This window comes from Onychostruthus taczanowskii, unplaced genomic scaffold, assembly GCF_017590055.1.
Source record: "Onychostruthus taczanowskii isolate IOZ18803 unplaced genomic scaffold, ASM1759005v1 scaffold87, whole genome shotgun sequence".
NCBI classification, from domain to species: domain Eukaryota; kingdom Metazoa; phylum Chordata; class Aves; order Passeriformes; family Passeridae; genus Onychostruthus; species Onychostruthus taczanowskii.
The window spans coordinates 370,929-398,144 of NW_024506662.1; the positions used below are offsets into that span (position 1 = coordinate 370,929).

The 27,216-nt window shown below is 38.8% G+C and overlaps 2 protein-coding genes across 5 annotated transcripts in view; both read right to left on the minus strand.

The window, feature by feature from the left end:
- Window positions 1–11,306, minus strand: part of TASP1 (taspase 1) — a 77,142-nt gene extending 65,836 nt beyond the window's left edge. For 2 of the 3 annotated variants that reach the window (XM_041425159.1, XM_041425156.1), the window contains exons 1-4: window positions 11,240–11,306; window positions 8,790–9,007; window positions 7,046–7,113; window positions 5,480–5,548 (exon numbers count right to left, since the gene is read on the minus strand). In XM_041425159.1, the coding sequence (XP_041281093.1) occupies window positions 5,480–5,548; window positions 7,046–7,113; window positions 8,790–8,934 (282 nt within the window). In that variant the 5' untranslated portion in view covers window positions 8,935–9,007; window positions 11,240–11,306. Of the gene's footprint in view, window positions 1–5,479; window positions 5,549–7,045; window positions 7,114–8,789; window positions 9,008–10,879; window positions 10,966–11,239 lie in introns of those variants that run through there. The other variant, XM_041425157.1, reaches the window with a different exon arrangement.
- A 9,437-nt stretch (window positions 11,307–20,743) lies between these two features.
- Window positions 20,744–27,216, minus strand: part of ESF1 (ESF1 nucleolar pre-rRNA processing protein homolog) — a 29,172-nt gene continuing 22,699 nt past the window's right edge. For both annotated transcript variants that reach the window (XM_041425140.1, XM_041425139.1), the window contains exons 12-14: window positions 22,602–22,669; window positions 21,794–21,940; window positions 20,744–21,642 (exon numbers count right to left, since the gene is read on the minus strand). In XM_041425140.1, coding sequence (XP_041281074.1) covers window positions 21,343–21,642; window positions 21,794–21,940; window positions 22,602–22,669 — 515 coding nt within the window. In that variant the 3' untranslated portion in view covers window positions 20,744–21,342. The remainder of the gene's footprint in view (window positions 21,643–21,793; window positions 21,941–22,601; window positions 22,670–27,216) is intronic.

The following is a 27,216-nucleotide window of genomic DNA, read 5'->3' on the forward strand; positions in this document are numbered from 1 at the left end:
CCTCTGCACTCAAGGCACAAAGGTCTCTACCATCTGGTAAAGGTAATAATCAAAAGAGGCCAGGAAAAAAATACAGAGTTCACTTTATTTCTAAGGATCTCTATGTGCTACATGCTTGGGCATAGCACCTTCACTGGCACAACCTCAAGGATGCACCAAGACATAATTTACTCAGAGGGTCTAAGAACAAAGGGAACACCACCTACTTCTCCCTACAGAATATTTATTAGAATACTACAGAATTTTTGATAAATAAGAACTCCACACCAAATTGGAGGTCTCACTTTGGTGGGGTAACTCTCACATTAGGACTCAGAAGGAATCTTACCAGTAACAATATGAGTAACTTCTCCAATAAAAAGAAATAAAGACCAAATTCCAAGCATCTGTTCAAAATTTCTGTAGAGTTTCAATTAGGTTTAGAATCAGATTGCATTAAATGAAGAAAACAGGCTTAGAATTCCTAAAGGAAGATGATTTAACTTCATACATCTGAAAGGCAATCTGAAAACAGCTTTAGAGAAACTGGGTGTGAACCCATGGAATTTCTGATATCTACCTGAGTTTCTCTGAGGTGAGATAAAAGCCTTTGAAACAAAGTAGGGGAAAAACCTTTATTAAAAAAAATGGAAACAAGACATTCACACCTACTTCTATGAATAGGCAAAGACATGAAATACACCACACAAATACAATCTCTATTTAATCTCCGCAAAGTTTGACCAAAAAGATTTCAAGAGTCTGATATGCAAGTGGAAGAATATAATGTATGAATATTAAGGTGTATTTTGAAATGAAAATTCAAAACTTAAAAGGAACGGAATGCAGAAACATTTAAACAGAACCATGAATGCCTTTAAAGAGGGAAGAAACAAACTGACCTAAGTGAAAGGCTCTTCATACCCTCAGACAGAAAAGTGCAGCACTGCAAGACCTGACTAGCATAAAATGGGGAAGAACACAGCCAAAGCATGTGTCCAGGAAAAGAGAAAAAGCTATCTTCAGGAATATACTTTTATTTAAAACCACAGCAGCAATCAGCCTTTGTGTTTCTAAGGAAACTGAAAAAGACAAGTAAACAAACCAAGCCTGAGCTTTGCACATTAACAGCAAGCCTTGCCACTATAGAACACGAAGTAAGAAGAGAGAAAGACAAACAAATGGTATTCAAAGCATTTTAACAAAATGTAACTCTTCAGTTATGTGAAAAACACTAGACTTCCTGGCAATAACTCTACAAAGTGTCTCTAACTTACCATGTCAACATGTAGCAAAAGAGGTAAGAGAAAGCTTTAAGAGGTGAAATAAGAGTTTTGTTTTCCTAAGTTACCCATCAGCAAAAACTCTCAAGCTTCTGAGGGCATCATTTTTATTTACAGAATCCTTTTTACTTCAAAATGTATTTATAAATGCTCTGGCAGCAAATACAGGGCATCCTGAAATTTCTAGCTGTGGTCAAAGTTGGAATGCTTGAAGATGTTACTCAGCTCTGTAACACATCTAGGCAAACAGTTAAAATGCTTGGTTTTCAATGAACATGAAAGAACATTCCATCCATCTTTGATACAGTTTTGGACACGGCTTATTTCTAACTTCTAAAACAAATTCAAACTCTAGAGGCACTTCTTTCCACATACTGCAATTTTAGAAGTTATTTTTCTGTGAGAATTTCATGACAATCAATAGTCTACGAGGATGAGTCACTTTCAATTACACAAGCAAAAATGTTTTTAGACAACACTTTTGTCACAAATTACTGTTGGTCACTCTACAGCAAAGCATCATAGTAATGATTTTAACTGGAATTAACAACTTCCAGCTCATTACCCATTAGATGATCATCTATGGTGACTGCCTTAATACAACAAGGATGCTTCTCCTTGAAAAAGAAATCCCTGGAACTAAGACTGTATATTCAAAAGTCTTAACTATTAGGAAAATAATACCAAAAAAAAAAAAAAAAAAAAAAATTCCTCAAGAAAAAAAATCTTTCACTGCAAAATTTTGCTGACAATCATAGAAACACACTGCTTGAGTATAACAGGTCCAAAACATTCTTTGCATGGATCCACAATAACAACATGCAAAATAAACTGAGCAATTTCAGTAGCAAGGAGATTGGAACCGAAAATGTGACAGCCGCTTCCCCATCAATCATATTAACTCCCAATTTAAATGATGTTCATAAAGAATGTTCTACTAAAGTCAGATAAAGAAACAAGTAATCTACACACATATAAGTAAAGGATTACACTAAACTTAGAAACTTTTTGAAATCTTCATCATTTTCTACAACCACTGTATGTTTCTAGTACCTGATCAGTAGACATCATTAAGTGCTCTATAGTCAAAGAAAAGCTTGAAATTGCATAATTTTCTCACAGCCACACATAAATGCAAATCAACATGTGGTTTTGCTGAAAACAGCACATTTTAAGTGGGTTGTATGGGGTCTCCTCCCCACACAAAAAGAAACCCGTTTAGTAATTTCATTGTATTTCAAGAAAAATCCAGGCATCATATGGTGGCTGATAGCAAGAGTGCAAAAATTAACAGTACTGCAATAACATCTTTGTGGAAGTAAACAGAGTAAATAATGAGTCTTATGAAATACCTTGTCCAGACTGTTTTATTACCAAAGGCTGACAGAGGTAACACGTGCACTTGTTCCTCTGCAGTACCAGAGCTCTCAAACCACAAAACATACCTGCCTTAATGATCTTATCAAATACAGCTGATGCCTATGAAGACCAGCACAGTTGTTTTAACAATACTCTGTGTCAGTCTTGTTCCTTTGCAAAAGAAATCCACCTTTTTCTCTAGTTAAGTATTACCATTATTATTGTATTCACAGAACACCATTTCACTTGAGAGTCACACAGTCCAACAAAGAAAGGCTATTCTTTCTGCACTTAGAGCCTGGAAAAATAAAACACAGACAGCATACCACAAGCAAACTGTCAGCTTGCTCATAAAAGATCAAGAGCAACTCTTGTGCCTCAACAAGTCTTTGAAGTGATGTCTTTTGGATGAGCTGCAATCCTCGGTAACAGGAGTTCTGTAATTGAGCGGAACTGAGGAAAAAAATTCATCTTTTGTGAGATTTCCATGAAAATACATTTGTGCCTTATAAAGATTACAAATGTTTGGAATACAGCATTACAAGTGAGAGAACCGTAAAAGTGATTAAATATCTCACATAAACTCATAGCAGTGTGTCCTACAGAACCCAAAATATCAAGAAGTTACAGTCACTTTACGATGAAATCTGTTATCATTTAATACAATATTCTGTTGTTCTGCATCTTCATTTGTGTTATGGGGAGACAAGAACACAGTTTCACACAAGATTTTTGTTACTTATTTGCCAACTTCAAATGCTAAAACACATTGTTTATGCTAAAGCATAAACAAAAGGGAGTGACAGCTCGCTACAGTTTGTCAACACAAACCTATATTTTTACTCATAACACCTTGCAATTAATGAGAAAAACTATTCTGATTGCTTTGTTGACTTGCCACGTGTAGTTTGTTTTCCACAGAGCAACAGGAAACCACCAGTACTAAAGCAGAAAATGCAGGTCCAGAAATGACAGAGATGTCAGGAGGTGGTGATCAGAACAAGGTATGAGCAGAAACAAACCATTCCATATGTTGGAAGCTGGCAGTTTAACTTGGGAGTTTCTCATACCAGATACAAAAAACTGCCACTGCAAACCACACCATTTTCTGGTTTGGGTACAAATTTGACTTTCCCTCAATGTAACTGCATAACTATTTTAATCTACAGGAAGGTCAAATCCCAAATCCAGTACTCCCTATTCCAGTAACAGACAGAACCTTCAATTAAGAGATTATATAAATCTCTTAATGAAAAAATGATAGCAAATAATTACATTAATGACTGTACTACAACCTGAACAAAATAACATTTTATCTTAAAAACAGGAAAAAGGTTTTGTGTAACAGAACACATAAAAACACTACCTAAGACAATTGCTGAACCAGAAAGTGGAATGATGGCAGCATCAGCACAGATGTAGTAGCAAGACAGGTAAGGAAAAAAAGGTTTCTGATTGGAGTAATTGCAAAAAACTTTTTCATTTCATCTTAGAGCCATAACTTTTTCTACAGAAGCTATTTTTGGAGTATTTACATCTACTAAAGAAAAAGAAAAGTCTCTTGGGGATAACAAAAACATATAAATTATTTACCCCAGACACAGCTGTAAAGAGATCTACAACTCTTCAGTTAAACTTCTCAAAATATGTTCTTCTCTGTAGCTCAGGAACACGACAAAAATCACAACCCAAAGCAGATTTTTATTTTTGTTTTCCACTGAGGAGGGAGCTGACACACAAACCAGTCTCATGGAGTGAGAAGAGCCTCAGTGAGCTTAGGGAAGTGCATTGTAAATAATTCCATTAGAGAGATACCCGCTGCTCTCTGTGAGCTGTACTCTAATGTGTAAGATAACACATGAAAGCATATTTGAACGGCTCAGTGAGACCCACAGGAGTGCTAAAAGCCAAGGCACTTGCCAAGTTCACAGAGTGACTGAAGCCTTGGCTTCAGCCAGCATGTCTAACACATACTGAAGTATGCACTTACTGCCTGCCTTACGCTATCCCCATCAAGTACATTAATGAACAATTTCCCAACATCTGGACAAGCAAATGCACTGCTAATCCTCTTGGAATACTACCATCAGTTCAAAGTGCAGGAAATTATTTTTACAGAACAACACTTACCTTGCTTTCCTTTTTTTTACTAATAAAGTTGGAGAGGAAGAAGCAATTACTACTTAGAGGAGAAGAAGAATACCTGTTTCCATCATTACTGTCATGAGGGATTAGTGGATCTGGGACAATGACCAAACTGCTTCATTTACCACCCAGAAATGTTTAGCTTTACTCACTTCTACATTATTTCACTGAAGGCAGATGCTATAAAAACCTCATCACTCCAGAAAGACACTTTTCCAAAAACCTCACCAGCAGCTGCTCATCAAGATGTTCCATCTTAATTAACAAGTACTGTTTTGAAATAAAAACATTATTTGCCCTATTCCTCTACACATATTTTGTCACAATAATCAGAACCAGTAGGATATATTTTCCCTCTCTAAGAAGCAGAGCCAGGACAACCTGTCTGTAGCTCAGCAAGCCAGAAATGAAGTTCCTTACAAAGTGTTCAGTAAGTCTTTAATCACTGCATTTATTCTTAAAGGGTAAAGACTCTCTGATAAGACATACCTAAAATAACAACCAAATTGCACCAACTAGAAAATTTTTACTCAGTCTGCTTTTTATAAGTACTTAAACACATTTACACCAAAATACAGTGGAAAAGCAAAAGATAAAATTAGTGTAGCACAAAACCAAAAATCCACTGAGACTGCCCATTTAATACCCCCCTACAGAAAGGTGTGGCAAGATTTACCCAAGAGGTATATTTACTACTAGTCAGAAATTCATACCTCTAATTCTATAAGTGCTGCAGTCACTGCATCTGTTGCAAGAGCACCAGCCTGTAGCTTTTCAATTGCCTGTAAAACACAAATTTTAGCTGACAGTTAGGAAATTCTATTATTCTGTGACTGAGCCCCACATTTTTACATTCCTGTATAAAATAAAATCTTCATCAAATTAGTTTAAAATGTAAGAGGGTGTAAGAACAAGAGGCACTGGAAAAAGTCAGCAGGAACCATATGAGGGCAGGTCTGAAGATACGATTTTACAATACTATGACATTGTGACACTGCATTTAGTAGCCAATTTCTGCGTAGTCAATTTTCTATCAAAATAACTTCTTATACTTCACGTCCTCAAACACCAAATGTTTCAGTCAACAAGTTTCAACTTTTCCTTCCAAGATTCAACAAAAATTTCTAGTACCACATACAGCAATTACTATAAAATTGAAGAGAATTTTACAAACTCATCTAAAAGCCAACACAAATCACGTAAGATAATGTTACCTTGAAATTACATACACACACAACAATGAACTTGTAGAGCCTAACAGTATTTATTAGATCCATACTGAACAAGACCTTACAGTCAAGCTTTCTCAGGGAATCCCAGAAAACAACCCTGGCTGCAAGACAAACCTGAAATTGTTTGTTCTTCACAGAAGTTATTGATGTTGGCTACTCAGCACCAGAGTAGCTACACAGAATCTCAAATTGGACTTGAATTCAACAGCAGATCTCACATAACTAGCTGGAAAATTACTTTCAGCAAGGCTAAAAAGCCAGTGTTAAGTTTGGATGATTTGTGAGGCCTCTCATTACAAAATTAGATTGGTATTAGGATTGAGCAACAAACTGTAACACGAAGTGATAATTATCAGAGACCAACTCTGAGACTTATAAAAATCCTGCCAAGCTCCCAAGCTCCTTCTCCCTGGAGAAAGCAAAAGACATTAAAAATTTTAGAGAGAGGTCTTCCAGCTACTCGTTCAACACTTAAAAGACAGGACTTGCCAGTTCCAAAGCAAAGTTCTTGGAAGAGATGAAAACATATTAATTTCAATGGAAATTAAAGTCTTGCCATTTCTCTGTTTCCAACTTTGATTTTTTTTTTTTTGTTTTTGTTCTTCCTGTTTCTACCTCCCTTCCTATTAAGAGGGTAAGAGCTATCAAGAATAAAACAATTATAGAAACCCCTGCACTCACAGAGCAACCTGCATGCTAGAGTTGAAATAAACTTCAAAGAGTGGACATGGAAGAAATCAATATACAGACAGCAGACTTAGCTCCAGAAACCCTGGAGAAGTGCAGGAAGCTGTAGGAATACTCCTCGTAGGTACCACTGCAACCTTCTCTTGCTCTCCCACTGTTCATTTGGTGTCTGCTATTTGCCAGCACTGATGAGAATGTTGCTGCATCTCATGGCCGTGGCACTGTCCTGTCTCTGTATCATCTTAAATGTTTCTGCTCTGTTTTCCCTCATTTCCTTCTATAAACACATCCAGCCCAAGCAGCTAAGTCCAAATATTTCTTGTGTACCCAGTACAGGACTGTGGAGCTGGTGACACATACCTTCTGGCAGGCTCTTTTGCACACATGCTTGTACTCTTTAGCTTTGGATTCAGAATGATAACCTGCACCTGCAATGAAACAAAAGGAAAATGTATTACAGTACCTGGCAGACTGCAGCCTGTAGTTCACACAGAGATTTAAGACACAGGCAGATACAGTGTTCCTTATTCAGGATTACGTTGGCATTTCCTTTTTCTATCAGTGATTGACAACTTTATGCATTCCAACACAGAATCAAACACACTCAGTAAAATACAGGATACAGATCATATATCCAGAAGCATGCAGGTATAAATATCAGCATCAATCTCTTCCTATAAAAACGTTCCAAGAGATTCCAGTTTCACTCATTCTTGGAGGATTTCCAGCATAGCTTTTTTCTTTACTGTCCATTATTGGGCAAACCTTCAGATTTAAATGAAGCTCTGATTTTCTTTTATCCACAATTCTGCTCATTTTCTCATGTTTATGCTACATTTTTAGAGCTTGTTACTCCTGACTTAGAACAAGGAGCTCCTTCAAATGAAGATCATACAGATTTTTCACCTTTTTCTTATTCTCAATTTTCGTATCTATCCTGCTGTATTGAACCATTCTGCCCTATTTTACAGCCACTGCCCCTACTTCCATACCTGAAAAGTTTATCAATGCCACAATTCAACTAAATGCAGCATCAGAGAAACAAGAGTGGAGCACATATTGAAAATCTACTTCTGTTTTACCAGGTTTTGCACCTAAAAACGTGCTTATATGTATCTCAACTTCCCTCTGCTCACCTTTAGAAATATTAGTTTTGAGAAACTCTAATAAAATAAGCTTTAATACTAACACCAAAGTGACCCAGCAAAGGACACTATATTGAGCAATTTCATTTGCCCTTAAAATAGAATACCAGGGTCATCAAACATCAACCCAAAATAAATTGTTTAAGGTTTGGGGCTGGTTTTTTCACCTTAATGATTTTATAAAGCAAGTAACATGATGGCTTTTCAAATATTTTAGGCATGACCAGGCCACTTGCCTCTGTTTCACCTCATGAGCTCACACAGATGCTCAAAAGAAATATACACCCAGATATAAGCATTGTTAACTTCATGATTCATAGTATTTAACAAAGAACCTATACATGAAGAATTTATGAGCAAGACACACATAACACATAATTTCTGTATCAGATCTGAGTAGAGAAGCCCTTCATTACATGTGGAAAGAATAAACAGTAACTCACTTAAACATGAACAAGATCAGAAAAATTGACTTGGAAGAAAAAAATGTCAGAAAGGTAAAAAGAGTTCTGTAGCAAACAGCCCAAGCAGATTTCAGAAGGTCTTAGCTGGACTGTCCTCGTGGACAAGCTAGACAACAAACCACCACCAGTGGAAGGACTGTATTTGATCCTTCTGTAGCTAAAGAAACAGAGTGAAATATCTCCTTCATTTTGTAGGTTTGCCAAGCTTAGCAGACAAGTACAGAATATGATATTTTATAATCATTTACATTTAGGGGTTTTCTTTGTCAAGGAGAAGAAAAATACCATCCAGAACACCCAAATGATTACATTTTGATTAAGAGTTTCCAGTGCAACTTCCAATCAAACTCCTCATTCTGAGACTTGAACACAGAGTTAATATCACTTTATTAGCAGACTAGTAGTCCAAAGCCAGTATAAAATTTTTGTTGGCATCCAGTTTGACATCAAAACATGCATTATTTCCATTCCAGCTGTTCTGCTTCCACATCTTACCTGCATGGACAAGCACAAATCCCACTCGTTTCCCTCTTTGGGTTTGCTTTGTTTCGGGCTCTTTGACCACCACTTTTACAGCTGTAACCTGAGATGATTTGGAAGGTAACACTTCTACTGAACTTATCCCCTTCTCCATGGTCATACATTAGGATCACCATCTTCTACTGGGAAGGAGCACACTTCCATTCAAAAATAAACTCTGGAGAGAAATCATCCTAAAACCAGATCAGATATATATGTTAGACACTGACTTCAAGAGATGAATTTCACACAAATAACCTCCAAAAGAACTTTTGGGAGAGAAGTTTGAACCAAGGGGAACACTCCTCTCCGAAGCAAGGCTTCCAAGTTCTTCATCATCCCTAGGCAACAGCATTAATGAGATAATCAAAGTTGATGCTGCAAGCTGAAAGCAGCCTTTTCACTCCAACATAACTTGAACCTAATGATCTTGCCAGACACTGGAAGGAACGGTTAATATAAGTTTTGCTTTCCATGGGGTCTTGTTTTCCAACAATACAACTAATTTCTCCACCCATCACATCTAACTAGCACATGACTAACCCTTTAAAACACCACACCTTTTCCTTTCTATGCAGGGAATATCTGCTTAAGATCCTATAATGAATTCCTATTCTTCTATACTGTTTCATCCCATCTCCTAATAATTCCCTGCTAACTTGCAGCAGGAAAAGAAAAAATTAACTTTTTTTAAATGACAAATTATTTCTAAAACAAAACCAAGTAAGCCTAAAACAGTCAAATAATGTTTGTCTGGGTGAGTAGAGCTACCATGGTTACTAGTGAACCTCAACCTGCTTAAGTTAAGCTCAAATAATTTAGTAACTCTATTGGTTTTGATGGTTACCCTTAAGATGCTAAGGAAATTAATGTTTATAGAAAGCTAATGGAAATATTGTCAGTATTGTCTAGTACATGAAACAAAAAAAATTGTTTCACTGAATTACTTAAGTAAAAAGCATGTAGTGCTAATGCAGAAATGGAGAAAACCTCCATCATATATTAAGATAACTTATATATTAAGAACCAGATGAATTTTAAGGTCCCTTCCAATCCAAACCATTCTCTGACTCTCCAGCTCTATATTCCAGTATAACATCTATCATTCCTACCATCTCGAAAAGGACTTTGTAACCCAAGAACACTGGAAGGTGAACAGAAGTGGAAAAATGAGATGCTTAATGCATAAGACTTAAACCACTGACTCTTCAAAAGCTATATGGCTTCCTCCAGCAATTAAATACCACTCCATTTAAATGGCCCAAAGTATGTAAATGATGTTTACCAAGTTCTGTTCTGCCACAGAATAAACCAGCTAGTTGCCATAACTATTCTTTTGCTAAGAAGAATCAGCACAGCTCTGGAGGAAGTTATTTATTCACCATAATTTCTTCCTAAATACTAAACATACCTAGTAATCTTCATACACTTATACATTAAGTTTTCAAAATTAAATATGAACTTATTGTTACAAATATATATGTCCTGATACAAAATGAAAGGCCACTACAATACACAGACCCTACAGAGAGAAAGTGTTTATGGATTATATCCAATTGTAATGGTCACTTGAAAAAATTTCAGAACTAAGATTAAAGTATTCATCACTGTATTTACTTGCTTTTTACCAATAATAGTAAAGATGGCTCCAGCAACCATTGGTCCTCTTTGTTGCATCTTGCTACACTCTACAGAAAGTCACTCCTGCAACAAGGGCACAGCAGAGACTCAGTAAAGAGACAGAGGAGCAAGTAAGGAATTTAAACTCTCCCAGGAATGGAAGAAATAGCATGGCAGTAGGGAAAGCAATAACGATGATAAAATAACTTTTGAAAATTAAGATGGAGATGACACTTGAAGGTTTACTAACAGTGTAACAGCGGGCTGAAAATCCTAACAAGGCCTTTGCATGGAGCTGGGTCTAAGGATGTGTTTATTTCTACAGAGAAGATACAGGCAATCTCTATCTCTCTCTCTCTTGTCTGCTTCTGTTTGTAACTCTTCCTCCACACCAACTCAATTTTCTCAAACTGCTCTTCAAGTCCTCTTACATTTCATTCACAAACCTGCTGCTTCCACTTCTTAAGCTCCCACTGGACCCAACTTTTTCCTTCCAAGCCTCTTCCAGCATTTCTCAGTTCTCCCTCCCGGGCTGTCATACTTCCACCACTCCTGACATCATTCCTCCTTGCTACCCACTTCCTGCTCCCCATCTGCGCAGCGGCAGGAACGGTGGAAGAACACACAACAGAACAGAACAGCAACCCGAACGATCTTGCCACAGCAGCGGATGCCCTGACCGCGCCGCACCAGTAACCCCGACTCGGGAACACGAGCACGCGCGAGGGCCGGGGCGAGGCAGCCCCTCCCGCTCGGGGGACGCCGAGGAACGGCCGGGAGAGCACGGCGGGCCGGGCCGGGGTCACCCTGCACCGCCGCCATCCGGGACCGCCCGCTCGCCCGCCCGTTGCCTCGGTGAGCGCGAGGCGTCCCGCCCCCGGGCCGCGCCCATTGGCCGGGCCGCGCCCCGCGGCCGGAAGTGGCAGCAGTGTTGATTGGCGTTCCGCTGGGCCAATGGAGCGCGGGGCGGGGATGGCGGGGCCTGGCCCGGGACAGCGCTCCCCGCTCCGCTCCGGTCCGCTCACGATCGGCGCCAGGCACGGCCTCCGGGCAAAGCAGCACGGCCCCACAGGCGGCATCTGCGTGTCAAGGGGGTGGATAGCAACCCCCGGTGTTGTTACCGTGAGCCCCAGGGTAATATACATATATCTCATATCAATATGTGTATATATCGTATCGATATATAATCAATATACATATCATAGAATATGTAATGTACCTCTATATGCAATACACATGTATATCATATATATTATATATGTAATATATATCTATCATATATATAATATAAATATACAATATGGAATATATGTATTATATAAATATATAAATATATAAATATATAAATATATAAATATATAAATATACAAATATACAAATATATAAATATGGTACCAATCTATCATATCAATACACATATTTCTATCAATATGCAGATATAGTCTATCAATATACATATCTATCATCCAATATGCAATACATTTATATATCAACATACAGTGTTGATATATATCATGCAATATGCAATGTACGTATATTAATAAGCAATGTACATATGTATTATATCACTACACATATATATAACACAGTATGCACTATATAATACAATATACAATATATACATATCGTTATGTAGGATGCATATATATCTACACATCTGACTTCTGACAGCTGCTCAAAACTAACCATATTGATTAAAAATACATATATTTCATAGAAGACTTGCTAGGAAATTCTCGCAACAGGCAGATATTTTTCATCCTTCTGCTTCAATGAGCATTTAGCTAGAGATAATAAGTTTTTCTTCATTTCTGTCCACTTTGTTGTAGAGGTGACGTAGAAAACACATTGTTTACTGAAGCTGCCTTCCCAGCATCAGGGACAGCTGTATATGAATCCCATTTCCATGATACCTTCTCTGATGGTCACTATTATCATTCCTGGGAAGCAGCTGTGTATGTGTGAGACATTCATTATGCCAGTCCATATGATCCACTGTTCCCAAAGTGCCTCCACACTTCCAGCTCATTGCTCCTCTTTGTAGAACCATGAAATGAGCCCAGATGTCCTTATAGATTTACTTATATTGTAAATTTATTTTAGCTGATACCTCAAATTCTCATTTGCAAAGCTCAGCCTTTTAAAGTTGAAACTCTAAAGCTTTCATTACATCAAGACAAGGTTGTTCTGTTTGCAGAATTCACTTAATGTCTTGCTCAAGCTGGGCATGAGAAGTGAAAGGATATATATTATACAAAAGATTATCCTGACCCCTCTAGATGAAGTAGATTTTAACTCAGTTTTGTTTTCCTAGGAGTATGCTCAGTATGTAGCTATTACACTGGTTCCTGCAACAGTGAACAGCATCATTCATTCTCTGCAAACAAGCTGTCAGAAAATCACCTGCTTCCGCCAAACTACAATTTTTGAAAATAAAATTTCTATGGTACCTCTCTGGCAATTAACTCATTCACTACTAATAAAAGGTGTCTTTCTAAATAAACATTTAATAATAATAAAATCGGCGTGAGTAATCTTGCAGTATATTGCTCCATTTGCCTAGCAGGTGTTGTTTTCTCACTCAGAGAAAAGCGCTGCCTCCTCGTCCAAGTCCTTCCACTCTTCCTTGTTCCTTCCCCTCTGCAGCGTGTCCCCCTGCAGGCAGCGCTGGCGCAGGTGCCTCAGGAAGCTCTTGATGGAGGCAGAGTTTTCCTTCTGGTGGCCGAGCAGCTCGTCATTGAGGGGGGAGCAGTCAGCCAGGCAGCAGCTCCTTGGCCAGGCTGAGCGTGTCCAGGCCTTCTCCTGGGAGACACAGGGCAGGGAGCACGATGGCAGGGGCAGAGGGGCTGCAGGGGGCTGGGCCCCCTTGGGCTGTCCTGCGGAATCTGGGGCCTGGCTGGGCTGCCCCAGGCTGCAGGATGTGTGGAGAGGATGTAGGGCAGGTTGTGTCTTGTTCTGGTGGCTCAGCCTGGCCTTGTTTCCTCCTAGGAGGAAGGGGGCTGAGCCCCACCTGTGCTCCTGGGCTCGGGCACGGGGCTGGGGAAGAGGCCGAGGACCCTTGGTGCCTGCCCAGGCTTTCCTCTCCCCGGGGGCTGGCACTCCTCCTCACCCTACCCGTCGTAGCTGCCGGTCCCCTGGCACCATGCCACCTGCCCGGTCCCCATCCCTCACCTCTCTCCGCTGCCTCTCGGCTTTTCTCCGGAGGCCACGGCCAAGGCAGAGCGCGGCGAGCAGCAGGGACAGGGCTAAGAAGGTGCAGCAGTGCCCGTGCACGGGCCACAGGCTGGCACTGCCTGTGCCAGTGTCCCGCAGCTGCTGCGCGCCCCGGGCTGGCACGGGCAGCCGGGCCGTGCTCCTGGCGGGCCAGCTGTGAGCCCTGGGCGTGCTGGGGAGCAGCGAGGCCACGCAGAGCCCCAGGAGCAGGGAGAGCCCTGGGCGGAGCATGGCACAGCTGTCCCTGGAGCTGCGATCTCTGGCCCTGAGCCCGAGCTGAGCTGAGCAGCACCCACGGGCTCAGTGCAAGGTGGTGGCATCAGCTGCGATGTCACAAGGCTGTTGCCTGGCAGCCAGAGGCTGGGAATGTCAAAGCAAGGCCGGGCCAGAAGGTCTGAGTGAGTGGCTGCTTTGTCTCACTCTGCCCTTGAATTTGAAAATTAAGATAGAGATGCCACTTAAACACTAATTAGGAGCATAACTTCAGACTGACAATCCTAATTAGGACTTTGCGTATATTTGTGTCTCAGATTATATTTATTTTTACACATGGTTGGCTTATCTCAATAACTTCATAACACTTCCTCCTCATCAGGTTAATTTGCTCAAACCACTCCCATGTCAAAATATTATTAATGTCCATGAAAACTGCTGCTTCCACTTTGTAAGATGACATTGGACCCATCCTTTCACTTTCAAACTTGTAGTATTTATCAGGACTACTCACTAGAGCATGGAGTGACAGGACAAGGGGGAACGGCTTCAGACTGAGAGAGAGTTGGTTCAGATTAGGTGTTAAGAGGAAGTCCCGATCTGTGAAGGTGGTGAGGCACTGGCACAGATTGCCCAGCGAAGCTGCGGATGCCCCGTCCCTGGAAGCGTTCAAGCCCAGACTGGATGGAGCTCTGACCAACCTGCCATTTCATTCTGGCCTGTGACGTCACCTGCAGCGGCCTGTGACATCACCCGGAGAGCCTGAGTGTGGGCCGCCTCATGGCGCTGCCGTCAGGGCCCTAGGCTGCTCTGTGGGCAGCGGGCTTCGTTCCCAGCTGGTGGGAGCTCGCCCGCCAGACTTAAGATTTTAAAGGGAATTTTGACAAATTCTATTTCTCCAGCACTTTCCATAGGACTTCCTACTAACACCAATTTCATTCTGGTCTGTGATGTCACCCAAGCAGCTTGTGATGTCACACGGAGAGCCTGCGCATGGGCCGCGGGTTTCATCCCCAGCCGGCCACCGACGGGAGTTCGCCTGCCAGACTTGAGTTTTTAAAGGGAATTTTGACAAATTCTATTTCTGCAGCACTTACCATAGGACTTCCTAATAACACCAATCTCATTCACTAGCCGGAATCCATTTTGCTTACACTTCTTGCCGTCATCAAGAGAAGTGTATCTGCTTTCATGTTTTAACCTGAACACAGGTTATACTGTGTATTAAATATTAGCAGGAACATTCACTGCACTGGTGAGAGCCACACAAAGAATCGTAGAACGATGGAATGGTTTGCTCTGGATGGAGCTTTTAAAGAACATCTAATCCAAACCCCCCTGCTGTGGATAGGGACATCTGGAAACTAACTTTTTCACCCCCAGACTTTATTCCATCTCCACCACATCCTAATTGCCCTACACGGGATCTCCCCCAGGAATTCAGAAGGCTCCTTCCTGGCCTGCCTAATAGTCACAGAAAATCTTTCTATGGCTTTTTTCCCAATAAAAATGTGCTTCCACTTTTGTATCATTGACTTCTTTTTTCAAAGACCAGCCTTACATTTTTTTAACAATGCAAAATATGTCAGGAACAAATGCAAGTCTTTTTCAACGCAAGTTTTTGGCACACAAAACTATGTGGCTTTTGGAGAGCAGCTTTTGTCTTCCACATTACCAGGTGCTTCCTATTCTGTTGGACAAAACTACAAGGAAATAACATGCACTCCACAAACCCTCAGGAAATCTTTGGCTTTCTTTCACAGATTTTAACCTGAGGTCCAAATCCAAGTTGCGAGTTGCTTTGTTGCCTTTTTTTTTTTCTTTGGTTTTATTTCAAGCCTTTGTTATTCTTGACAGCACTGAACTGAACCAAGGAGATTCCTCAAAGTGCTTTTTTCTTCTCAGATGGCAATAGCTACATTCGAGGTAGGCAGACTGATTTGAGAGAAAAGGAGGATGTTGTTTAAAAAAAGAGGACTTTAACATGATATTGGCTTTCACATTATATATATTAGTTTTTGCACTGATCAAAAATATTCAGATAAAATCTTTATTTAGCTGTTTGTCAGTATAACAAAATCTTTAAGTACGTACTGCATAGTTTATAGAGATAGTAGTGGAGTGAATATATTACCTTATAGGCCTTAGCTGAACACTAGGTGTTAGAATACCTCTATGTAGCCAAACAAATGGTGTAACGTGATCATGGTGTTCCCCTTTCCATTGACTGAATCTTCCAAGTGATAAGATAACCATGACACAAACCAGAGCACCACAATCAGAGAATACCATGTTAAATTTAAGGAGGACATACTAAATCCTTACCAGAGGATGTGAGACAGCAGGATGGAGACACAAGAAGAAATAAAATATATTGACCTGACACCCAGGATATCATGCAGATAAGCCAGAGTGTGAAGAAGCCAAACAAAGGAGTTCCTAAAACATCAGAAAGGTCTCAAGAATGTTTAAATAATGTATGAAACACATGAATATGCATGTACCTCAGCAATGTAACCATATGAAGATAACACTGTCAGGATATACCCGTGTGTTCTTTGGCTGTCTGCCAGGAGCACCCCAGAGCTGGACTTCTGTCTCTTATTTCATCCTTTATTAAACTTTACAAAAATTCTTTATCTTGATCTCTGCTTTTCACAGTGTTGTGGAAGTGTTGCTATGCACTTGCCTTCTGGCTGCAGCCCTTCTTCAATGCACAGCATTGGCCACCACCAAGGCAGCTTTGATTTAACCTTTTGTGTTCACCTCTCTGTCCTGTGTAAGGTCTATGCACCCTCTGCCTCCCATTTTCCCTTTCTGTGTCCAGCTGTTACATCTCCTCTGCCTCCCATTTTCCCTTTCTGTGTCCAGCTGTTACATCTGTGGCTAAGAAAGAGGCAATTTCTGTCTCACTCCTTCTCCTGACTCTCAGCTACACATATTTTGAGTCGACCTGGCTGTCAAATCTCCTTGAAGTTGGCAATGGGTTGAAATTACAAAGGTAGGGCTGTCATACTGATAGATAGACAATATCAGAGCCCTTCATTCTTTAGGGGGGAAGCTAAAGCCATGTCAATGTTTGGTCCTATACCATTTTCCAGAACTTTGCATTTCAAATCCAAATGTCTGTTTTCACTTGTTTTTTGATGCCTTTACTTGCCCTCTGCTGTTGGTGACAGTTTTCAAATTGGCCAAATTTCTTGGGGTTTTTTTCCTGTTTTCTGGTCCTTACGCTTATGTAGATTTGTGTTGCTACTCCAATAAAAAGGTGATCTCATTCTGTAAATTGTTCCTCAGCATCCAGGTTTGGAGTGAAAGGTTTTCTTTATTCCTTTTACAAAGATTCCAGCTGTGTTTTAAAGCCTGGAGGTTGGGGGGTTTTTTCGATTTCTTATTGATTATTTTAGATTTCTTCTTGCACTTTGTCTTTTGAAACACACTCTACTGGTTTTACTTCCTAATATGATAAAAAGCTTATCTGCTCCTTTAATTTATTCTAGGTAAAATTGTCTATTGAAGTCCTTAGACTTCAGTGAGGTTTCACAAAACATGTTCCAGGCAAGAAATACCTGAACCTTGGGGATTTCACCTCAAACTTAAAGATAGCCAATTGGACAGAAGCCAAAAAGTCCCACCTGAACAATTTACTAGAAAAAGAAGACAACAAAGTAAATAATCTCTTTTGTGAGGTGTTTTACCATGAGCAAGAGCCTCTTGCCCTGGCTTGGTTTTTCTCTGTAAAGAGCTTTGTTATTTTGCCTTTTATTAGAACTTTTCTGTTTCCAGCACTGCCACAGAAGCCATCCTGCTGATTTTATGCCATCTGAGGTTGCTGAGCTATTTCAAGTGTGATAAAGATCTCCAAGAGCTTATAAAGATCTGGCTTGAGGAGATCATTATATCACCCATCTGCCCCAGTTGTCCTTTCCCTGCTTCCTTGTCCCAGAAATACAAAAGGAGGAAGGTCTAAGTGCACTGGGCAGGATTTCAATGCAAAGCCAAGGGATTTGTGCAGTGCCAAGGAGCTCGTAGGACACAGTCCAGGAGCATTTGCCCATGAATTTGGGATGGGGTGTCTATGAGGATGGGCAAGCAGGGCTTGCCAGTGGGGTTCACTGGTGGCTACAAGCAACGCTGTTCAAAACTCAGCCGTGTTGCACTGCTGAAAGACAGAGCTGGAACACTCCTGAGCAGGGATTACTCATATGTTACTGATGAGAGGGATAGAAAGTGGTAATGACCTTAGGTGACGTTCATCTAGACTGGGTCCAGAGCCCAGACAAAAATATTCCCATTTATAATGCTGTATGTTAAGGACAGAAAACTTCAGAACAGACCTTTCTGCCACTTTGTCTTGCTTCTTACAGGAATGCAGCAACACAGTCCTCTACATTAAAAGGTCCATTTTTACATTAAGTTACAGTTTTTAAAGTACTCCAGGAATTAATGAAAATTACTGTGCCATCAGAAGTACCAGTGTTGTTTTTCTTATCACAGCTACAAAACCTGACTAAGGTATTTAACATGATTTAAGACAAATGCAAAGAAAACTAATTGCTCTAGTTCTTTTAAATATAGATCATATATAACATAAGTTTCTAAGATCTTCTGTAGAAAACCCACATTATGTTGGTTGTTTGCTTTATTTGCTAAAAAAGTATGTGATAGGAAAACTTACTGTTATTTTTGGATACTATCAAAATATGAAAAGGACAAAAAATCAACTTGCTATTAATTGGAAATAATACATTTAATTTTTAGATTGGAGGAATGATTGAAAACATACATGGCTCTTCATCTCTTGTTGTCTGATCTTCCTCAGTTTATCAATAAATCAAACTCTCTTGTCATTTCCCCTTGTAATATTAGAGCTTTAAAGGCCTGGCTTACATTCAGCGTGAGCTCTGCTTGTTGCCAACTTGGAGACAAATTACTTTATAACAGACCTCCATAAGTTGCTGGAAAAATTATTTGTCTCACTTTTAACAGTGCTGGTTTTTAATGTGTTATTTTACTTCACTGCCTTCACTTTTGCTGGTTACATGACATCTAGTGAAAGTGAAAAGTAAAATCATATCTTAAAGTTGAGAGGTTGAAACTTCTAGATTCTATTTTCATGTTTAAAAAAATTAAATGGTCAAAACCATCATCTGTTTTGTTTACACCCAGGCATATGGATTACAGGAATTCTAGATTCTTACCAGATTTTCAATATATGCTTCTGCTGCAGACACAGAAAGCATGTCAGATTTTGCTCACATGGATCTGGAGTCATGGAGATTAGATGATGTGATTTGAATTATTAATCAGCAATTAAACCTTGTTTTTAAGGGCAAAAAGAGGTTTTAGAGCTAATCATTTTATAAACAATCAAAAAAATTCTCTTCTAAGGTGCATGCTAGGACAGATCCTGAAGTTCTCCAGTTCTTCCCAACTAAGATGCCCCCTCAGCACTCAGTAACTTGAGAACAAAACCAACAACAAAATAACGTGATTACATAAAATGATCATACATTAAGCATTTACAGGATACTCAATACACATTACTGTACAAAATAATTATTTCAACCAATAATCAAAATCACTATGAAGTCTGCCTTCACCTTTCCATGCATTTTGTCTTGCTATGACATCCAAGTAGAGGCAAGGCTTCCTAACAGGACAAAGTAGCCAGCATATGTCCATGTGACAACACAACATAATTTATACCATCTAATTTCAATAAGAAATCCTCACAATTTGTAACTTCTAAATTTTATAATTTAAAAAAAAAATTATAAAATTTATATTTTTATATAAAATTAGATTTTTCAAATGACTCATCCAGCAAAGTTTATGTCAAGGACAGAGGCATTTCAGGAGTACAGAAGTGAGTCACTCAGCATGTCTGGGCAATCTTTGGGAGCAGAGATCCACTGATTCCACGTTGATTTCCAGCTGTAAAAGCACCAAGCTGAAAGGCACTAATAACACACAAGTGGTTTGGTAGAACTCAGCAGGGTTATAGGACTCAAGAGACAGTGCAGTTTGTTGTTGCCTTTCATTTCCCAACAAATCTGTTTTCCATACAAATTACTAAACAAAATTATGGGAGACTCTCTATGGACCCAGTAATAAAACAAAGTAACTCTGAATATGTTCAACTGTTTATGAAGAGTAATGACATTTAAAACACTCTCAGTCTGCAAGTGTTCCACAGGCACATCATTGCAAAGCACTCTTGTAAAATCCACCTCCACCTGTATTTGTGTATTATGTTCCTTAATGCCTTTGGCTGTTTTGGTCACTCTACAGCCTCCCATCTGCTAATCCAGCTCTCTTATCTCCTTTACATACTGAGATAAATTTACTTGATAAAAACACTGGCTTTGATTATTAATAGTTTTAACCTCTGATTTCATAGAAGTCTTTGGTTAATTAGTAGAACATTTTAGAAACTAAAAATGTCTTTAAAATGGAAAATTACCTTTCAGCTCCTTGTTTCTAAAGTTTTCAGTCTTTCTTGTAATGCCATGTTGTATTTCCATTATAGCTGATACAACAAACCTTTAAAAAAATCCCAACACCCCAACTCACACCAAACCTTAATCAATGGCCACACTCCAGGGAAGTGATCATTTTCTGCATACTGTATTCTCCCTGCACATTTGACACCTTTGTCACCAACACTAACATGGTCAAACAACGTTTTCTAAAATTGTATCATCTAGATCTGCCTTGAATTTTTTTCCTTCCCCCCTGCCCCCTTTTTTAACACTTGCAACACTGGAAGACTTTCTATCAGTATCATATTAATGGAAATGTAATAACAATAGCAAAAAGTTTATTTTTATGTAATTTCATTTAGGCGTGAAAGGAAAAAGCACAGCTAGTACCCAAAATTCTTTTGGGCCAATTTAAAATATTTATTTCCAAAGTATGTTAATGAAACACTTCTAAATAGCAATATTTCCATGAATTAATTCTATGACCTTCAAGTATTTAAAAGAGAAACAAATAAAGTATTTATGCAATCTTTTAAAAATCTACAAAGACTTGTATACAAAATTTCTTCCATTTCTAGTTATATTGTTACCTTCTTTATCAGGACGGGTATGTTTTACAGACTTCTGTGGGATTAAAAACTTTAAAACCACTTAGTTTTCAGCAATAAACCTCTGCAGAATGGTTTTTATTATTTATAGATAAACCCATAATTATGATGTTTTTAGCCATCTTCAGCGCTTCTATGATTTTTAAGAGATGACATGATACAAAACAAACCATCCCAAGACCACCATTTCCTTACATATGTGCAAAACAGTATTTGTTGTGGCATAAGAAAAGAGTGATTATTACTCTGAACATTTCACCAACATAGTTAAATGAATTTTCAGGACATTTCTGGTGGACAGGAATTAGAGCAGGCCACAGTAACTTTAACAGATGTGTCCAGTGAGCAGGGCTTGGACTAAAGTAAAGGCTGAGTAAAATCAAAGTTCAGTTATTTTAATTTCTGCTTTTTCCGTGCCTGAAACTCTTCGGTTTTATTTTTGACAGACTTTATTAGCATTGACAGGGCAGGATCTATGGTTTTCTTGGCAACCTCTCCTTTCTTTGCCATCTTGTTCTCCAGGCCCTTGTTTGCCTCCTTAAGATCTTGCTCCTTTTCTTCTCTTCGGCGAGCTTTCTCTTCCAGGATCTTTTCTACTGCTTTTGTCTTTTTGAAATTTGGATCTGAAGGATCCAAATTAAACAGGGGAGAAGTAAACATGGCCTGGAATCTTGTATCAGCAACATTAACCTGAAGGGAGTAAAGAAGCATTTATTTTAGGTAAACTTTTCCCATGACAGCAAAGCTTTTAAGCCCAACAAAACATAAACTGCTTCAGAAGTCACAGCTCAAGAAATCCCTGGAACTGCTCCAGTCACAAAGTCAAGAACTACACAATTACCTGGAAGTCATCTTCTAATAATTCTTTCCTTTTCATAAGAAGTTTCTTTTTCTTCTTGCTCAAATTCTGTTGTTCTACAATCTTTTTATAATTAAAATGTTTTCTGGTGTCATCCTCATCATCCATCATCAGTAGGGCCATTTCAGCCTGTTACAAAATAAGAAAGTCCATGTATACAGTGAAACTTTTCTATGAAAAAATTCAGCATCTCATTAATAAAACCTACATTTATTTAAATAAGTTGAAATGGGGTCATCAGGGCAGTATTATTTCATCCACAAAAACATTCTTTTAGCATTTTGAGGTGTAGTGTTAATACAAATTATTTCCTTTTTATTAGATATAAAATGACTCCAAATATGCACATTCAATTTTCAAACACAGTAATAATCTCAGCTAAAAACTGTACACCACAGCTTAGAAATAACTAATGGATACAATTTAATACTGATATTCATATAGCAAAATATAAACTAACATATCTGGATTTAAGTAATTCCTTTAGTTAACTAGTTCTGAGAAAGGATGAAAAGAAAACACAAAATAGCAAATAATCTTCAAGGACAAAAATACACAGGACAAGGTTTGAACTCATAAATGTTTCATACAATACTGATGTTGAAAAAAATAAAAATTTGGCACTGCCCAACACACAAACTTCTTCTTGGTAGTTTTTGTTCCAAAAGCTCTCAATGTTAAAATTGTATAGTTTTATTCTACTGCCGTCCTATGAAATTCTGCAGTTCCACTCACAAACATACCAAATACTTGCAGAGTTCATGCAATGCAACATTTTACATCACTTTACCTTCTGTTTTTCAACTTCGTCTTCATCTTCTGAGGTACTTTCTACTGATTCTGGCTTCTTCTTTAAACCTAAGTGCAAATACAGGGCATGAACAGATTTATCCAAGCTTATGCATGAGAGCATATTTTACCTATAGCTAGAACTTCTAAGTACATCTCATTTTCTTACACTCAGTATTTGAATGTCAGATGTGGAAAAAGGCTGCAAAGTTAAGAAAAACCAAGAAGACTTAAAGCAGTAAAAAAACACTGAATAGATGTCCAGTTTAAGGAGGCAGCAACATTCAAATGGCATAAATAAGTCAAACCCATGGTTTTACTGTATTTTTCATAGAGCAGTAGAGAGAAGTATCACAATAGTGCAGGCAAACCCATGACATCACACCACTCCCAGAGCATTTTCTAGTGGAAATTAAAATATGATTGACTCTGATCAGACTCAATGTTGTTCTGAGGAAGATCCCCTACTCCCTTAGCATTCAGATACACAGTGCTGATAATGACAGACATAATGAACAGTAACAGCATAAGACATTAGTCAAACCTCACTTCTAATGAAAACAGACCTGTTTATAAATCCTACAAAATCAAATTATTCTCTGTGGAATGCCTGTAGATCTTGATCAAGAAAAAGCAGGAAAAGCAGAAGGTTTCCTGACCTGAACCACACACTCTGACCTTTGAGCTTGGAATGACATATCCGGGCAATTTACTGCAGTCCACTGGGAGTACTCTTAAGGAAGATATTTGGCTTCATTTTGTTAGGACAGGTTTGTACTCAGACTAGAAATACAGACATGCCAGACACATGTCAAGTTATATCACTAAGGATACTCTGGAAGAGGACGTATTTCTTGAGAAAGGATTTTTTTCTGCCTTGACTATTCCCTTGACTATTTCTACATGGATTCCAAACTGGAAATGGATTTCCAGAAGAAACAAACCACCACCACGAAAAAATAAACTATCCTGATGCACATCATCAGCTGAAAAACTAAACTATTGATTTAGTAGTTCCAGAAAATGTGCAGGAAAAGCAGATTCAGATATGATATTGTTACCTAAACTACACATTTTAAGTTAATGTGTAGAAGGGAGAAGTAAGTGACTTCTGTAGGCCTTCACCAACTATGGAATCTTTCTGTCTTTCAGAAGTGGCTAAACTACAGAAAAGGTGCACAGAGATAAAACTGGAGACAATTATATGAGAAGTTAGATCAATACATTTCTTTTCTTTCTACACATTTCCCAAAGGTAAGTCATTCAAATCACCTTCCCTCCTCTTTCATTCTATGGGGAATCACAGAAGTGATCCTTATGCCTTCAGAGTATTCTGTGGCTGCAGATGGGGCTGAGCAAGGAGTTGGTATCAAACTGAGCTCTTCTCCATGAAAATAAATAAATTAGTAAACCCTTTAGTTCTTACTTTGACACTATGCAGCTAGTAAAACCCAGCTTTTTAGGCAATCAGGGACCTAAAATCACCCTTAGGACTCAAAAATTTTTATCATACTGAAAATGGTTCTGCTTGAAAATCCACAAATACATCATTTTTGTGTATTATTAACATACTCCTGCTACAGTCCCTCTTCCCACATACATTCTGCTAGCTCCACCACACACACTTGTTGCACACTTATTGCTATCCCTTGGATTTTTCCTAGCACTTCATCCCCCCGCCAACTTCCAGTCAGATTTGTCCCACCTACAGCAGAAGATACTTCAGTGTGACCCAGAACTAACTGGTAGCTGCCACCAGCCACTGTAAGTGTCCAGTTTCTGCTGTAATTCCCACTCAAGCTGCCATTCGACTCTTTCTCAGCTCAAGAATTTTGTTTCAACATTAACTTTGCACATCAACAACTTTCCAGCTGACAGTAAAAGCTAATCATACCTTTGGGACTTCAGACACAGAAACTGACCCCGAATCAAAAACTCCTCTCACAAGACCTCTGCCTTATTCAGAAACTTGAGTCAGTCTCAAAAGCCTTGCAAAGACACATGGTAAATCAATCTTTTCATCTACTTTATCTTTCAAGTACAAGTTCCACAACTATATTCTGATTTTCTTGTTATGCTGTTAGGTCCTTGCACTCACACTGCTCCCTTCCAGCTTTAAAGAGCCATCAGTACCTGCATACATCATAAATTATATAATGAGAAGGCATCTAATGGTTTGGAACTAATAGGAGTTACAATAATGTGTGGAGAATTCCTCAAAGGTTCAAGAGAAACTATGTTTAATAGTCTAATGTGTTCTGAAACTGTTCAGTGATCCCCAAAAGCAGGACTTTGCTCTCATGTTAATAAGCAATTACACTATTTAGCCATTAATTTTTCAACAGTTTAAGCAAAAAAAGTCATTTTGTCTCCCTTTTCTAAGGGCCCACAGAAGCTGATGCAGTAGCAGTGAAACTGGCCAAGCCAAACCCAAGTCTTACAAGGCTTTTTAAAACAGCACGGGCATCAGTGTAAAATGAAAGCGACAATTTTTTTTTTCTTGACAATATGAAACTAGAGTCAAGCTTCTAGAATGGATCATCAAGGCTCATGTATCTGCAGCATCTGATCTGTGGTACTATTAAAAAGTTACTTGAAAACTGTGCAAAGCAAGTACTACCACGAACCCCAGACAGACAGCTTTTGGGCACAGCAGGCACAAAGAATTTGCTCTACCTTGCCTCTCCTAAGGTGAAGCACCCACAGTGTAAGAATCATTTCCTGCTTATCAGGAACAAAGACATACCTGAGAAACACATGCTTCAGTGGACTACCCATAAATTCCAGTTTTCCTTGCACAGCACTCAAGAGTTTTTAGGCCCTTGGTCTAGCACCTCCCTACACTCTTGCTTCCTTTCAATTGCCTCAGCTTGACAGAAACCGAGCTACACAGGACCCATGCATGTTACAGCCAACAAATGAATCCAGCACTACTGCATCCTCAGTTTCTGCACTGGTCCACATAAATCTGCAAATAAACCCTGTCATATGCTTTTCCAGCATAATCTAAAATAATCTGACAGTCAATTTAAGGGTGAAATTTCAATCTTCCAGGGGAATTGTGGAAGGCTTGTGAAAAATGACGGTCATTCAAGTTGCCTGTACCCTAAATACAAAGTTGGCAGAATTACAGCCAAGTTCAAAGATGACTGTAACCCATTCTCCCTCACTGGATAAGTTGTGCTTAAAAGCAACCCCAGCTATGAGACAGAGGCTGTTCTGGGTAAACTTGGTGAATGCCAAAGCTGTGCTGTGTAATTACCATTAAAATGTAAACTGGATCACAGCCAGCCTCTGTGTTGTCCCTTTAGAACTTCTCCAGGGCTAACCACGTCCTGGTTTTCTCCTGTATCTCAGTAATTATCAGTAATCTTGAAGACAAAAGCTTCACTTTCTTAACTTTTATGTGTATTTAACTATCCTCAAAGACTCCACAAACATTAAAGTCTATTCTCCATGTTATGGACAAGGTTTAAAAATGTGCAGATAAGCTCATTCTCTGCCGAGCCCCTTTAGGACACAACTTCTCACAGAATTCAGAAGAAAACATTTGTTTCAGAGATTTCACAGAGAACATCACACATCACATGAGAGTACCTAGGTAATCTTGGTATTAAAGAACAATTAAACAATTTGGTGGAAGGAATGGTTATCTTTACAATTAATTACTTCAACCTATACACAAGCCACCCAGACAGCATGGCAGAAAACAGCACTGCATGACTCTTTGGACTGTGGTGTATTGTTTTTTAAACCTGGACAAGACTCACTCTACTGTTGTATATTTCAGATTATTAAGTACAAAATCATCCAGATTTGGGGGGTTAGTTATTTATTTTATCCTAGGGTAGATTTTAACATTCAGGACGGAAGCCTGTGCTGGCAAGTATAAAACTTAAAGTAACTTACCCTTTTAAAATGGAACTTGGATCTGCACTACTATGCTCAAAAAACCCCCAACCAAACAACAGACTGGCAGTATGAGTAAATCAGTTCCTATCTTCTTTATGTCTGTTTTCTTGTTTTGTTTTTATGTCATTTTTCTTCTTTTAATATACAGAAATATGAGCCACCCTTAGGATCTGGCTCCCAAAAGTATGGAACATCAGAAACCTACCTTTATTTATTTTACTCAGCAAAATTACTCAAAATAAATTTGCTGTTACCATGACAAAAACTAATTTAAACATCAGAATAAAAAGCTTTTTTAAAAGGTATCTTAAACATCTAAACTGAGCAAGTTATTTTCTAAAATATTACATTTCACTATTGGGGTTTCTAAGAAGCCAAGAGTACTTCAGTAAAAACCTGTATCAGACTAAGAGAAAAGTGATTTCTTCTCAAAGACAACTTTGTTTATGATGCAAAAACATTTGGCATTTTTATAATTGACCTAAGCTTCAAAGGGATCCATACATGGCTCTTCCTAAATAAAAAGATTTCAAAAGCAATGGAGTTCTTTTCTCTAGAATACTTAGGGGAGCAGTTTGTTTTTAACAGCCATCCCCAGGAACTGCTTAACTAATGGTCTCTGGTGAAAGCCAAGAGAATATTCCATACCATTCCATGTATTACAATACACATAATTTTACAGTAATAGCAATTTTAGGCAAATA